We start from the raw sequence: 16,777 nt of genomic DNA, 5'->3' as shown, positions 1-16,777 counted from the left end.
CAGTAGGTATGGTGTTCTTTGGATGCAACTCAGCATTCTTTGTCCTCCAAACACGACGAGTTGAGTTTTTACCAAAAAGTTCTATTTTGGTTTCATCTGACCATATGACATTCTCCCAATCTTCTTCTGGATCATCCAAATGCTCTCTAGCAAACTTCAGACGGGCCTGGACATATACTGGCTTAAGCAGGGGGACACGTCTGGCACTGCAGGATTTGAGTCCCTGGCGCCGTAGTGTGTTACTGATGGTAGGCTTTGTTACTTTGGTCCCAGCTCTCTGCAGGTCATTCACTAGGGCCCCCCGTGTTGTTCTGGGATTTTTGCTTGTTGTGATCATTTTGACCCCACGGGGTGAGATCTTGCGTGGAGCCCCAGATCGAGGGAGATTATCAGTGGTCTTGTATGTCTTCCATTTCCTAATAATTGCTCCCACAGTTGATTTCTTCAAACCAAGCTGCTTACCTATTGCAGATTCAGTCTTCCCAGCCTGGTGCAGGTCTACAATTTTGTTTCTGGTGTCCTTTGACAGCTCTTTGGTCTTGGCCATAGTGGAGTTTGGAGTGTGACTGTTTGAGGTTGTGGACAGGTGTCTTTTATACTGATAACAAGTTCAAACAGGTGCCATTAATACAGGTAACGAGTGGAGGACAGAGGAGCCTCTTAAAGAAGAAGTTACAGGTCTGTGAGAGCCAGAAATCTTGCTTGTTTGTAGGTGACCAAATACTTATTTTCCACCATAATTTGCAAATAAATTCATAAAAAATCCTACAATGTGATTTTCTGGATTTTTTTTCTCATTTTGTCTGTCATAGTTGAAGTGTACCTATGATGAAAATTACAGGCCTCTCTCATCTTTTTAAGTGGGAGAACTTGCACAATTGGTGGCTGACTAAATACTTTTTTGCCCCACTGTATATGGCTCCAATGAAGTTTAGACTTATTCAGTAACGAAGTTCTTCGTAGCAGTCAATTTCCTGAACAAATCTATCGCTATATGAAACTAGACCAACATTTGTCGAGTGGAACATATCGCAACTTGAGCTTGACTCCCAGGGTCAAACTTTCTCGTTAATTAGGAAAATGAGGAAGCAGGGCTGTGTGTTAGTGATAGCAATGGGGTCAGTCCAAGAGCCTGGGGACTGTTCAGAGCGAACATCTGCAAATTTTGCAACACACACACAAACACACTCTCTTTCGATCCAACTCTCTCTGGTGGTCCAATGTGGGGTGTTTCTCAGGATGTGCGAGAAACAGTAACAACTGATAGGCCTAGGTCTCATTTTATATTGCCCGCAAATACCACAGTATTTTTCTTTCTGATATTTTTTCTTAGGAGTTATAATTCAAATGACACTTATTTGGGGGATTAACGGTCCCCTTTACAGTAGGTGTGTCATTAGGAGGACTGGATCCGGCTAACTCAATTATATGTGGTTAAAGGGATCAGTTAACACATTTTACTACCTGTGGGTCATTAACTAGTGGTGGGTTGCCACGGTAACCCAACCTGAAGGCTTAGAGCCCTATGGGGTTTGAAAATGAACACACTTTTGCTTCCCGGTCTAATTTTTTACTTCCAGATTCAATCTTACATTAAATGTCCAGCGTGTTTCATTTATATGAAACAAAACAAGTAGTAATTGCACTATAAATAATTGTGTCATGTCTCCTCGTTGAATATTTTCAGTTATCACCTCGCTTTCGTAATAGTAAAAAATGTGTTCTCATGCAGACAACATGTGTATGTTATTCATTTATTTAACCTTTATTTAACTAGGCAAGTCAGTTAAGAACAAATTCTTATTTACAATGACGGGCTGTACAGTTGGTAAATGGGGGAGAGAGAATGCATTTCAAAACACACGGTGCATGCCAGGCATTCCCGTGTGTGTGTGTGTGTGTGTGTGTGTGTTGAGGTGCATTGGAGTCTCATGGTCGTATAGGTGTGTGCGCTGAAAGGTCTGGCAGGAGCGAGGCGCCTGCAGCTTTTGTGTGGTTCTCTATTGAAGGGCAGTCACCCTGAATCCTGCCTGGCCCAAGGAGCAGGTGTGACTAGCTTATTTATGTTTGTGTGCATCAGTGTTGAAAGTAGTGGAACACAATTGTTCTCTTTATCTCATTTGGCTGTGGGGTCTCATCACAGGAATCCCACCGTAGAAGTGTGTGTTTGCGTATGTTTGTGCTGTGTGTGTGTGTGTGTGTGTGTGTGTGTGTGTGTGTGTGTGTGTGTGTGTGTGTGTGTGTGTGTGTGTGTGTGTGTGTGTGTGTGTGTGTGTGTGTGTGTGTGTGTGTGTGTGTGTGTGTGTGTGTGTGTGTGTGTGTGTGTGTTTAACAGCACCAGTGGGGGTTGCTCTCCAGCCTCCTCTAGTTCCTCTGTGACTGTGAAGGTGTCTCAACTTCAGACGAGGCCTGTCAGGAAGAGCTGCTGCTGTGAAACCTCAGCACAGAGAATGTCCCAGGTCAATGAAGGTGTTAAAACAACACGCGCCTTGTCTTCAGAGCGCTGAAATATAGAAAAAAAACACAAGTATAACAGGTATTCAATGACGAGCGGCTGTATCGCCATAGTTACCACCAAGACAAAGCAAGATGATCATTTGGTTGAACTCATGAAAGGGGGAACTCCACATGAGTGAATGGATAAGGGTTGAATGAAGCCTGAATGACATCACAACATTGCAGGAAACGCGATAAGCCAATACCAGACAAGCAAGCGGCACGTCAGCTTTTATCTTCAATTGTTTTTCATTAAATCTAGCAGAAAAGGAAACTACCAGAATGATGTAATCATTAAAACAGTTTGTACTCATAAAACACCTTGATATTCGTATGTTGCTCGGTTAAATGTCATGTAGCATTTCTTTCTCAGTGCATTGAGAGCACGGTGCAATGCATTGCTGGAGCCACTCTCAACCCCCGGGAGGATTTAACGGAAGACAAGAAGTCTGACTCTATACGGGCTATTGTGATGCAGGTCTATCACTTTATAAGGTTCTAAGAACCAGAAGTTTAGATAAAGTGTGTTTTGCGCTTTCCTATTGGTCGCAATTGGAACCAATTACTGAAGCTTGAAGCGTATTACACCTTTGCATCCCAGTTGCATACTGTATAATAGCCAACATGCCCTGTAGCATATCTCTGTTCTTGTAAAGATGGAGAGAATGAATGCATATTGCCCAGTTGTTGTAATCCCTGCTCCCACCATTAGACAGGGAGTGAAGGAGTCTGGGTAGTGTAACTATAGAGCTGCCTGGAGCAGTCTGAGCAGTGATCCGGCAGCCTAAGGGAGCGGACACACCGCACCGAGTGTCCATCGGCTGTTCGTTCGGGCGCAGTGTTTCAGGGACCACCCCTAAAACACACTGTGGGCGTGTGACTGCCGACGTGTTCGCGTGATTCTACATGTAGAATTGGATGTCAAATTACGTCTGCCACTCTGTTCAGAGGTGCTAAGTACTCTCTGCCGGTAAACGCTACCGGTGTGTCCGTTCCTTAACTCTCTCTGCCAGCAATCCCTAAACCTCCAGGCAAGAGGGTTAAGGGAAGGATAGGTTTCCTATGCGATGCCCCCAAGGCAGATGGGTAGTTTTCCACCGTGATGCCTCTAAGGCAGTGAGAGGTAAGGAGGCTAAAGCCCAGTGTGAGCCCAGGCAACTAAAAATCAACAGTCCCAGAGCGGGAAGAAAACAAGCAAAGAGGACAGCCCTAATTAAGGACCCCTGGGGTCCGGTAGAGAGCTGGGAAACCAGACTCTACAGATAAGGGACTGAGCTGTGTGTGGACCCCCTGAGACTCCTCTCCAGTCTCTAACATAACTTGTGTGAAGGAGCTAATTACAGTGTCTGGACTAAAACACCACAGCCCTTCAATGGATCTTTGTTTTAACTGGTGCAAGCTGAGAAGCGACTCTATTCCATAGATTGTGATGGGCACATGGTAACAGGAAGTAGCCTACTTGAGTGTGTGTACAGTATGTGTGTTTCGGGAGGGAGTGGGCTGAAAAACATGGGCAGATGTGTCAGGGTGGAGCCCTATCCACATGTTTCCTCCCTCTCCCCTCCTGTGGCATTGGGATTGTGATGCAGTATTTGGTACTGTACATTGTAGTGGAACTATTGTGTCCTGTGGTAAATCATTGACGAGGAAGGGAGTCCCGGACGAGACTGGTGTGTGTGTGTGTGTGTGTGTGTGTGTGTGTGTGTGTGTGTGTGTGTGTGTGTGTGTGTGTGTGTGTGTGTGTGTGTGTGTGTGTGTGTGTGTGTGTGTGTGTGTGTGTGTGTGTGTGTGTATAGTCAGACGGGGGGTTTAATGAAGTTAAGCCAAACGACGAGTCATGAATAAACATCAGCTGGCTAATTAAACTCGGCCGTAGCAACTTTATTCATTAGTAAACCGGCAGCAAACACGACCGGGGATTTGGTGTGGAATGATAATACTGTACTGAAACATTGTCTGGTAGAGTCTTCTAGGAGGAGAGAATAACCTTGAGAGAGAGGGGAGGGCAGAGTGAGAGAGGAAGAGAGAAATAGAGAGAAAGAGAGAGAACAAGAGAGAGCGAAAACAACTCGACTCAGCTCAGTGCTTGACCTCATTATCAGGGAAGTTAACTCTCACAGTATTTTACCTTTTGGGGGGGGTGGCTGATCTGCTGAGGCCCAGGTGTCAAGTAGGATTTGTATATCTGGTAAACAAACACGTACAGAATACTGTAATTATTCACCACGCTTTATCGGTTGTCAGGCACCAGACTGATAATCGGGGTGTGGGCATCCAGAGGCGGTGTAGATACAGTGCAGTAATATATAGAGTTTGTAATTCAATTGAAGAATGTATTTGATACATTTTCCCTTTGTTCTTCCCTTTATTATTTTCTCTTCTCAGCTCTTCTGTTTATTCTCTCTCTCTCTCTCTCCTTCTATGCAGTGTTTTTGGGGGGGGGCATTAAATGTTGATTTGTCATTGAATTCGCTATGCAAATAAGTTGAAATGTGACAATATAGGTTGTTTAAAAAATGCAATATCTCCCTTCTTTTCTTTCTGTCTCTGCAGCCTGTAACTGTAACCTGCATGCCAGGCGATGCCGTTTCAACATGGAGCTGTACAAGCTGTCTGGGAGGAAGAGCGGAGGAGTCTGTCTCAACTGTCGCCACAACACGGCCGGACGCCACTGTCACTACTGCAAGGAGGGTTACTACAGAGACCTGTCCAAAACCATCTCTCACAGGAAAGCCTGCAAAGGTATGAGGGGTCTGGTGAGGGCTTCTGTCCTGGTCTGACTGTTAACTCTTGTCGCTATAGTGACATGTAGCTCTATGATACACAACTGGTTTTCAAAGTTACACTGTCATAAATAGAGTACATTTAGAAATTCTCCTCATCTGAAAACAGCATATTGTGATTTTTATTTATTTATTTAATAACCCAGCTAGCCATGTTGACTGGTGAATAACTAACTGCAAAGTCAGAGGAGAACCTAGAGATAACCACTACGTTATGTGGGTGTGACATCTCTTATGTAAAAGTTAAGGGCAGAATCAGGAGAATTTGATAAACACAGTGATCCATACATTCCTGGTCTGTCTTACCCCCGTCCAGCTCTGTCAGTGGAGATGGGTCAGCGGGAGCCTGTGATGAGGTAGGGGTTTTGGGGGGTCTCCTCACTGACACAGAGTTATTTGGCTTCATTTGGAGGCGAGGGATGGGGGGGGTGACGGGGCAAGCAAAACAAACAGGAGAGGTGTGAAGTGATCCCCGGCGAGGCGCCGGTCAGATGAGTGAGAGGAATTCTGGGATGGGTAGGAGGCGACAGGAGGGGGGAGGGGCACTTCTACGCACGTGTGCTCATCAGGGTTCATCAGGCAGTGGGAGGGTGTAAAGGACGCCGCAATTTCCTGACAGTTTTGGCCTTCACCTCGGGAGAGAAGAGGGTAAAAAGAAAGAGAGAGGGAGAAGAAAGACGAAGTTTTCAAACCTCCTATAGCTGAAGGGAAAGATAACAGGGAGCTAAAGTTCTGTTCAAACAAGGCCCGGTGACACCTCGAACGTGCCCTGCATTCTCTCACACACACACACACACACACACACACACACACACACACACACACACACACACACACACACACACACACACACACACACACACACACACACACACACACACACACACACACACACACACACACACTCTTTAGAGCGCTTCCTTCCAAGGGCGCATAAAAGGGAAATATTAGCCTCTGGCTGATTGTTAGAGCTCCATGTTTTCCCACATTATTCACGGAGGAGGTAAATAAACAAACTAAACAATCAGTTTGACAGAGAGGCTGTCTTGTCTGTCTGAGAAAAAAGTGCATCTGTGCAGCTCAACCCATAGATAAGCCATAGACACTATTCACAGGAGGAGGGATGCCTAAGTCGATGTATTTCAACTGTTATAATGTTTTCTTCATTTATCCACACCTGACATCAACACGGCAGTATGAATGTGGAATAAGTGTATATTTCCTGTATTGTTTGTGATTATTTGCTTGGGTCTGTTCAATGTCATATTTTCACATAACTGCAAAACATGAATTTGCTATAAAGTTACATTTCTGAAAGATTTGACAGAAAGAGAGCGATTGAGAGTAAACCGGTTTATCCAAACACCACATCCAGCATGATTCCTTCTTCTGCATGAAAAAAGTCCTAATAACAAAAGTCGTGGAACCTAACCCAAACATCCATCCATCCCATTCTTACGGTGTTCCCAACTGACATGAACACTTCAGGGAATGTCGATTCGGAATGCAACCAGACATCCATCACGGGAGGCTTTGTATCACTAACCCCCATACTATATACCCTCCCCATCTCTGAGGCTGTCTAACTGTTGGGGATTTCACCTCTATTGTTTTTCAAATCCATCCCTTTTTCACGTGGACAAGACTTGATTCTTTCAGCACCATAACTCACTCGCATGGTGGGTTTCCCTGTGATAGCTTTAAGTCTACTGATGCATTTTATCACAGTGTTGACTTAAATAATCAGATTTAATTCAATTAACATTTTAATTCAATGACATTTATTCATCAATTATATTTATTAATTTATATTTATGCCGCAGTGCTCCCCAAATGTGTGTGAAGCTCCACTATCAAAAGACTACTGCTAGTCTTTTACCCCTATTTTCAGAACCATAGCAGATTTTAATAAGGACCAAAATGAATAATCCATCTTACTCCCAGGTGAACCCTTTTACTCTGGCTTTTTATTAAAAATGATTTGCTTTACTTGGAGAGCTAATGAAGACCTCTGGTTCTGAGTCAGAGGCCACAGAGGATTTCCGAGGCAGTGTATATATGTGTGTGTGTGTGTGTGTGTGTGTGTGTGTGTGTGTGTGTGTGTGTGTGTGTGTGTGTGTGTGTGTGTGTGTGTGTGTGTGTGTGTGTGTGTGTGTGTGTGTGTGTGTGTGTGTGTGTGTGTGTGTGTGTGTCAGAGGCCACGGAGGATTTCTCAGGCGTAGCTGAATTAGGGTCAACAAACTAGCAGGAATTCGCTAATGGATTCACTGCAGCTTTGAGTAGTTAGTTAAGCCAAAGTTGAAATGCCACTCAAAACCCTCAATACGCACAATTACTATTTGGGTCTATAGCTACTGCAGAGCCTAGAGTAACCAACTTTATTTCTGTTGACATTTTGAAAGTAGTTCTAGTTTCCTAGTTTAAAAAAAACAGTCATAGAATGTTAGGATTTACTGTCAATTATTAATTCAATATTATGTCCATTATTTAATGGCAGGAGACTTACTATACTGATGCCTTAAATATTATGTCAAAACAACTTGTCAAAAAGCTGTGAAAAATGCATCAGTGTGGACCTCTAGGCATCTAATTCTGAACTGTACGTGTGCATCCGGGACATGTGGGGCTCTGAACGTCTCTTGACTCCTTTGATTGCACCAACTGCCAACGCTACCGACATGGAAAACTGAGAACTCTCTCTGTGCCTCCTCCATCATCTCAATGTCTTCTTTTGCATGTCTTTCTTTCTCTCTTTTTTCCCAGGCTGGCCTTCATCTTTTTGACTCATGCTCGTAACGGCTTGATTCTCTCCCTCTTTGCTGCTGCTAACTTGATGGCCAAACTGTACACATCTCTCCTGTTACTTTATATGTGATGTTTTTAACGGAGGTTGTGGAATATGATATGGTTCCAGTTTTTATTTCAGGAAGATTCTAGGAATGGAGTCTACATCTGTGTTTTTTTATTTTTGGAATCAACTGAGGATTGAGTCAAGCTTCTTGCCTATGTTCTCGAGAACGTTACAAGCCTTAGGGCTCAGACACACCAATAGCATTTGCTGGCCGAGAGTACTTAACACCTCTGAACGTAATTTGCGAACCGAGTGAAAAATAAAACAGAGCGCGCTGAACGCTAGATCCGAACGCCAGATCCGAACGCCAGATCCGAACGCTAGATCCGAATGCCAGATCCGAACGCTAGATCCGAACGCTAGATCCGAACGCTAGATCGACATTCGGTGTGATGTGTGAGAGCTGGGCAGACGTACGTAGAGGCACACAGTCTCTCTCGCTCTCTCTCGGTCTCTCTGTCTCTGTGTTAATGAAGTTACCACATACAGTGCTTTACCTATTATATATGATCAACTCCTATGAACCATCTCGTGCTTAGCTGGTAAAATTATTTAAAGTCTGGCATATCATAACTCAAGATAATTCAATGAAAACTAAAACCGCGTAGCTAATTTCTGTTCGCTCCACCAGTGACATAAATACACACCATGCAGCTACACTAAAGTGACAGCAATTAAGGCCCTCAGTTATTTATTGTTCAACGGGAACCTTTGCTGGGTCGCTCTTGGACAGAATAAGCCCTTTAGCAATACAAGAGGGTAGAAGAGTACAGAGTCTTGCTTTTATATGAGAAACTCGATCACTTCAAATGACTCCCATGTGAGACCATTGCGAAGGAAACTGAGAGCAACCGGCCATTTTGGCCCAGAAAGAACAGTGCCCAGAGCCTAGATTTATGGCTTCACCCCTCATTGACTAGAGCGTAAACACAGAATGCATTTTGATTGAGGACCTGGGCCCTAAGTGACTACTTTTGGAAGGTGCATCTTGTTCGTTTCTCCAACACCTTTGTTGGTAGAGCTATAATAATATCACATTTTGGCACAGTGTCCGGGCGTGGCCCAAGGCCCACTATGCTTAGAGTTTATTGGATAGGGCACCTATTGTTGATACCACAGGTGGTTGGGCCCAAATCCCATGTCGTATAGATAGTTAATTAACATGGTATGATAGCCAAGGTGAGCAAAAAGGTAGAAGCTCTCTGGGTGGTCTGGTTACGGATCAAACAAACGCAGCACGTCAAATATTAGTTGAGTTGGTGAAGAGTTTGATACGCTGGCTGCCATGGCACCCCTTTTAGGAGGTTTGTGGCCAAGTAATATTCAGATGCTGTGATAACGGTAAAGAAACTGAATCACTGACACCAGCCTTGGATCTTTGGTTATGATGCTTTAAAAATCTGATGATGAAAGGAGTGTCTGAAAGTTATTATTTTAAGAGAAATACCAAGCTTAGTGCAGCAGGATACCATATTAGTGCCATTACTTTCATCGTAATTCACACAGTAACATCAGCCAATGTGTAATTACTTCAGTGAGTTGAACCATGAGGAACAAGTTTTACAAACAGAACAAAAATGTCTTTGTCAAAGGAAACGTACCTTCAGTTAGAATAACATGTAGAAGCTATTACGTTCTCCTCTCCATATGTCTTTTGCACTGTAGAACTTTATTAACCATAAATAACAATATGTTAGGGATTTAAAAAATAGTGTTTTTCATAACTTCTCTGGAAATGAAAAAGAAAGTCATCTTTTTGTTGCTGTTGTCAATTACAATGACTTACATGTATTGTGTTGCATGTAAAATGGCAACTATATCAGAATAATATTGTCTCTATGCCCATAGGCTCTTGCCTTGGCCAAAAGTGTGACATCCCTAAGGTTTCCAAATTTTTTTAATCAATAAAATACCAAAACTTATGAAAACCCAAATTGAGAGACATTCCCTGTATCAGATAAACATGTAATTGAAAAAAGGCCTGAGTCATGTAACATTATTTCATCTCTCCTCTCCACACATTTTTTTGCGGACCAGTAGAAACCTAATTATAATAGAACACAGACATGGCTCGGGTTGGGCCTTATCCAACAGCCAACAAATTATTCTTATAGGCACCGAACGCACAAACCCAAACTGGGGGGGAGCATTGCAGTTCAAACTTCAAACGCGGGCTTTATGGTAAACGATTGGCAGAGTAAAGAAATTCTCACATTGAGCAATGATCGTCTCCTATGAAGAGCGAGCTCCTTTGAAATGCCTTCCATCACCTTCCCCATTAACCAAGAACATTTTTCACTCTTATGTGTAACTCCCTCCTCAAAGTGTGTGTGTGTGTGTGTGTTACACTAGTAGGGAACTCAATCCTAGCTCCATCTGAGCCTCTCCAAGGTCTTCATATAGAGGAACGAAACATTTATATACAGGACCAAGGCCCTCAACCTTCAGAGCTCCTCAACTGGCTTAGTACTTTAATGGGTTGTAAAAAGCCAGGGTTCCCCAGGCTCATATAAAAAGGCCTATTCTCTCCCAGACTGCTCCTTTAACTAGCTTATCTTGAGGACCAAGAGAAGCACTTTCTCCCCACCTCAAGTGTGTGTCAAACAGGTTGGAAGGAGCTAGCCTTTCGCTAACCTAGCTAGCCCCTGTAACTAGCTCATCATGAGGGGCTCATTAGCACTTTCTCTGCCCTCTACAAGTGTGTGTGAATGAGGCCTAGAGGATGGAAGGAGTTAGCCTTTTTCGCTAGCTAGTGTCCCTATCTTGCCCAGCCATCTGGAGTAGCTGTGAGGAAGGATAGCAGGATAACGTAGCTACTTAAGTGCTAAGTGGACACACACTTAAAGCTTAGACTCTCACCAGGTGGGTCCCCAGCAGGCTGTAGCAGTCAGAAAGGGCAGGAGGAGAGAGACACTATTGTAAATACAACCCATATTTATGTTTATTTATTTTCCTTTTTGTACTTTAACTATTTGCCCATCGTTGCAACACTGTATATAGCCATAATATGACATGAAATGTCTCTATTTGTTTGTGAGTGTAATGTTTACTGTTCATTTTATATTCTTTATTTCACTTTTGTTTATTATCTATTTCACTTGCTTTGGAAATGTAAACATGTGTTTCCCATGCCAATAAAGCCCGTTGAACTGAATTGAAATTGAGGGAGAGAGAGCATGAGCGTGCGAGAGAACGAGAGAGTCAGAGAATGAGAGAGAAAACGAGAGAACAATCGAAAAAGAGCGGCCCACCTGCAGACCATGTGCGGAGCAACTTGATTTACTGGCAGGCTTAAGCTGTGGTTAGTGGGGCAGACGCTCTTAAAAACACGGTGCTAGCTCTCAGAAGCTCTGAAGAGGGCCGCACTTTGCCCTCCCTAATACCCCCCCTACCCCACTCACCCTCCGCCCCACTGACAGGCTCTTCAATTTACGTGCCTGAAGACGTGCCCGATTGGCCTCGACACTTGTTTATAGGTTGTGTAAGCCCCCCCTCCTTTTTTCTTTGTCTCTCCCTCTCTGTTTTCTAGCCTCCAACACTCCCCACGTCTCCCAGACAAAATGAGGCAATGAAACCTGGTGACAGATTGGCCTGAAAGTGGTAATCGTTACACTCGCTTTAAAGCCCGCCGGCCTGATAACAGAGGGGGGAGGGCTACGGATTCCCCCTTCGTTGTCTGATTAAGATAAGCGAGAGTAGCAGCAACAGCTACTGACTCACATAATACAGACAAAGAGAGAGAGGTCATGATCAGATGAGCTCCTGCATTTTTCAGCATGTTCTTTAAAAAAAGATAGATATAGAGTTAGATAAACTTGGATTTTTTTGTCAGGAACATATACAGGATGCTACCCTCTACAACATAACCTTCACAACCAAATCATAACTCAAAACCTACAACCTGATTTTGGACAGAATCACCTGGAAGGCTTACAACTACCAAAGATTATTATTCCAACGCTATACAGCAGATGCTCTGGAAAACAACAGAAACCTGAAAACACCGTCCAACATGGAACTGAGTGAGTCATGTTTTGTCTGAAGCTATATTTTATTTCCAAAAACCAAGAAGAAAAATACATTACATTACTTTATACGGACTTCAATTAGCACTGATGTGTCAAGTGAGAGGTGTCAAAGCCCTTTAGCCCAACAATGGCAGGAGAGTCGCACAGTCTACTCCAACCAAATGGAGAGGCCTTAGAAGCTGCCTCTCGCTGTTCAGAGGTAATTAAAATACAGAACCATGTGTATGTAAAGAATGATAAGGCAAGAAAAGATCACAAAATGAAGCTCCTTATGGAAAATCAAGAGATAATTTTTGCTGACTATTATAAAAATGGGAACATCAGCAACCTCATCTTCCACACAAACCATCCCTTGGCATGGCACCGTGCTATATTAGCACACTGTTAAGAGGGGGGGTGTTAACGAGGGGTGGAAACACAGGATACTAGACAATGAGGACTCGGAGTCAGCTAATATAAATCTCTATAAGTCAGGAACAGTAATGGTACAGGGCAACACCAAACAGTTTCAACTGGACTCAAATAATTAGCCCATCAGGAGAATCTCTCCCTTGAGAAAGATACCCCCACCCCGAGCGGGTCAGACCAGACCTCTTCATTATATAACCCCACAGACGCGGAAAGTCAACCTCCCAGCACAGAGTACAACCCCCTCATTGAAACGACGGATACATTTACCCAGCTGGAGGTAAGGCAGGTGGAGCTGGAACAGCAGGTGATTACACTCCAGTCAGCACAGACTCAGACAACAGTCCAGCACAACAACACCCCCTTCACCTCCAGCTCTCGGGGTCTGGTTGAGAGAGACATCTGCACTCTGGACTGTGGTGAGACAACTTCAACAATATAAAAAGCAAGAGCAGGAGAAGAACAGAGCACTAGAGGAGAGGATTAGACTGCTGGAGGAGAGGTTGAGGGGGATGGCGTGTGACAGAGAACAACCCACTAGAGAGGTGCCCACCCCCGCAGAGAAGCCAGCAGAACAGCCCACCTCAGCTCCCGACAAAAGTCTCGACACCACAGCAGAACAGTCCACACCAGACCCTGACCATAGCGTCGACATCACAGCAGAACAGACAAATGAAGAACCCCAAGCCCAGAGGATCTCGCCCCCTCTGAGCACCCCCCCCCCCCTGTCAGACACCCTGATAGTCCTCCTGACAACCCCCCCACACCCACTGAGGACATACACAAGACACAGATTGTACTCCTTATATATATACAAGAAAAAAATACTTTTCCCCAAACACAGTGTGTCTAAACTCTGGTGTCCAAACACCCAGCGTGCCCTAGACCTTCTGTCTGAGAACCAAGAGCTGGTAGTCCTACAAGAGCTGGTAGTCCCATTCACCAAACTACTAGGTGATAAACAGGTAAGGGACTCAGGGGTGTATGCTAATTTGGTATAGAGCAGACCTAACTCACTACATTATATTAATCAAAACAGGAACATTTTACATTGGACTAGAAATTGGGCTAGAAATTCAAAAGGAAATGATCTTAACAGAGAAAAATGTCCTCCTGTGTGCTACCTATCCCCACACTAGAATCCCCATACTTTATTGAAGACAGCTTTTCCTATTACCTTGAATGAACTACAGGACAAAATAAAAACCCTCCAACCCAAAAAGGCCTGTGGTGTTGATGGTATCCTCAATGAAATGATAAAATATATAGACAACAAATTCCAATTGACTATACTAAACCTCTTTAACATCATCCTTAGCTCTGACATCTTCCCCAATATTTGGAACCAAAAATAACCCCAATCCACAAATGTGGAGACACATTTGACCCCAATAAATACCGTGGGATATGCGTCAACAGCAACCTTGGGAAAATCCACTGCATTATCATCAACATTAACATTATTAACATTATCATTAACAGCAGACTCATACATTTCCTCAGTGAAAACAATTGTACTGAGCAAATGTTAAATTGGCTTTTTACCAAATTATCGTACGACAGACCACGTATTGAGCCTGCACACCCTAATTAACAAACAAACAAACCAAAGCAAAGGCAAAGTATTCTTATGCTTTGTTGATTTCAAAAAAGCCTTTGACTCAATTTGGCATGAGGGTCTGCTATACAAATTGATGGAAAGTGGTGTTGGGGAAAAACATTATAAAATCCATGTACACAAACAACAAGTGTGCGGTTAAAATAGGCAAAAAACACACACATTTCTTCCCACAGGGCTGTGGAGTGAGACAGGGATGCAGCTTAAGCCCCACCCTCTTCAACATATATATCAACGAATTGGCGAGGGCACTAGAAAAGTCTGCAGCACCCAGCCTCATCCTACTAGAATCTGAAGTCAAAGGTCTACTTTTTGCTGATGATCTGGTGCTTCTGTCACCAACCAAGGAGGGCCTACAGCAGCACCTAGATCTTCTGCACAGATTTGGCCAGACCTGGGCCCAGACAGTAAGTCTCAGTAAGACCAAAATAATGGTGTTTCATAAAAGGTCCAGTCGCCAGGACCACAAATACAAATTCCATCTAGACACCGTTGCCCTAGAGCACACAAAAAAAACTATACATACCTTGGCCTAAACATCAGCGCCACAGGTAACTTCCACAAAGCTGTGAACGATCTGAGAGACAAGGCAAGAAGGGCATTCTATGCCATCAAAAGTGATTGACCCAAACTTAAGGAAAGCTTTGACTATGTACAGACTCAGTGAGCATAGCCTTGCTATTGAGAAAGGCTGCGTAGGCAGACTTGGCTCTCGAGAAGACAGGCTATGTGCACATTGCCCACAAAATGAGGTGGAAACTGAGCTGCACTTCCCATCCTCCTGCCCAATGTATGACCATATTAGAGACACATTTCCCTCAGATTACACAGATCCACAAAGAATTAAAAAACAAACCCGGTTTTGATAAACTCCCATATCTACTGGGTGAAATACCACAGTGTGCCATCACAGCAGCAAGATTTGTGACCTGTTGCCACAAGAAAAGGTCAACCAGTGAAGAACAAACACCATTGCAAATACAACCCATATTTATGCTTATTTATTTTCCCTTTTGTACTTTAATCATTTGTATATCGTTATAACACTGTATATATACATAATATGACATTTGTGATGTCTTTATTCTTTTGGAACTTCTGTGAGTGTAATGTTTACTGTTCATTTTTATTGTTTATTTCACTTTTGTATATTATCTACTTCACTTGCTTTGGCAATGTTAACATATGTTTTCCCATGCCAATAAAGCCCCTTGAATTGAATTGAGCGAGAGCAAGAGAGAGAGAGAGAGAGACTGGCTCATAGCCTGTATGAATCAACCAAAATACAAAAGCTTCTCATAAAATCTTGTACCTAATCTCAACATTTTCTGGAATGTCTTTAGATCCAGTCATTTAGTAGAGTTCCAGTTAAAAGCAGAGGCTAAGCAACATTCACATAACATTCCCACCATGGGGAATGAGAATGCACATTGTGGTCTGTAACACCAGTGTAACCGCTTATACCCACAAAACCTCAAACTGAGACCTTTGATGATTCGCATAGTGACAAGAGACACTAGAGAGATGTAGGGAGGGGTCATTCTGAAGGACAATACGCCCGCAGGCTAAAACCCGACATCACTGGCTGAAACCCAATGTCATTTTCTGAAACCCGACATCATTGGCTGAAAACCAGTAATTTGCTGAAACCCCGACGTCGTTGGTTGTTCTATAGGACATACTGTAAACATTCCACACGGAACACAGCCCATGGGACGCACACAACCAGACCCAAGTCACATAGTTCTGCTACCCTGGCAACAACGTCTCATGGAGCTTCGGGGCTTGCTGACTAGAGGAAAGATTGTTAGAGAAGTCCTGGTATTGATTAGAATATAGGATTTGTGTCATGTGTGACATATCGTTATGGTAACCACGCCATGCCTGGATATAACAGTACAAACAAACACAAGGAAAAACTTTTCCTATAGTTTACCATTATATATTATCACTGTTGACCTGTTATTGGACACTTTATCAAACTTGATATAGTGAGTTTAGTTGGCAAGATAGACCAACTGTGGGTTTAGTTGAAAATAAAGACAGGGGGTTGGGGTTAGCCTTGTGCAGGCAAAAAATATTGCATTCCTGAAGCATATGTCTTAGATAGACTCCCCAGGCAGAGAGGAAATGTGACAGCCATTTTGGTTCCAGACTCAAACCACTGATTAATAAAAAACAGCCAATCAGGATTATCACTCCGATTTAATCATCTAGTAAACACAGTCGCCTGCTCTATTCTCCTTCTTTCCCACAAAAAAAGAGCTAACGATTCCCAGCAGTCAATGTCAACTAGTACTGTATGCCAGTTTGAATATGCTGAGTGTATGCTGTTCGTGGGTTCTTGCAGCGATGGCACTGCAAGTCAAGCTTGTCATGTTGTGGACCCAAGTAAGTCCTGTCACTCTTCTTGCAGCAAGCCTCACAAGCTTCACTGTCTCGTCTGTCGTCGACGCTCACGTTTCCAACCCTGTTGTTACCACCACCACTGCTGTTGTTGTTGTTTTGTACTGTATCTGTGCTCTCTCTGTATATGGGTGTTACGTGTTTTTGTGTCCCCACCCACGCCAAACGTGTGTCCTCTTACCTCTTC

At 43.5% G+C, this 16,777-nt stretch overlaps 1 protein-coding gene across 2 annotated transcripts in view; it reads left to right on the top strand.

The window, feature by feature from the left end:
* Positions 1–16,777, top strand: part of LOC139568521 (netrin-1) — an 86,936-nt gene that overhangs the window by 44,210 nt on the left and 25,949 nt on the right. For both annotated transcript variants that reach the window (XM_071390399.1, XM_071390398.1), the window contains exon 3: positions 5,050–5,238. In XM_071390399.1, the coding sequence (XP_071246500.1) occupies positions 5,050–5,238 (189 nt within the window). The remainder of the gene's footprint in view (positions 1–5,049; positions 5,239–16,777) is intronic.

This window comes from Salvelinus alpinus, chromosome 2 (assembly GCF_045679555.1).
Source record: "Salvelinus alpinus chromosome 2, SLU_Salpinus.1, whole genome shotgun sequence".
In the NCBI taxonomy this organism is placed as follows: Eukaryota; Metazoa; Chordata; class Actinopteri; order Salmoniformes; family Salmonidae; genus Salvelinus; species Salvelinus alpinus.
Note: the sequence above shows the minus strand (reverse complement) of the source record. Positions and strands in the feature narration are given on the sequence as shown.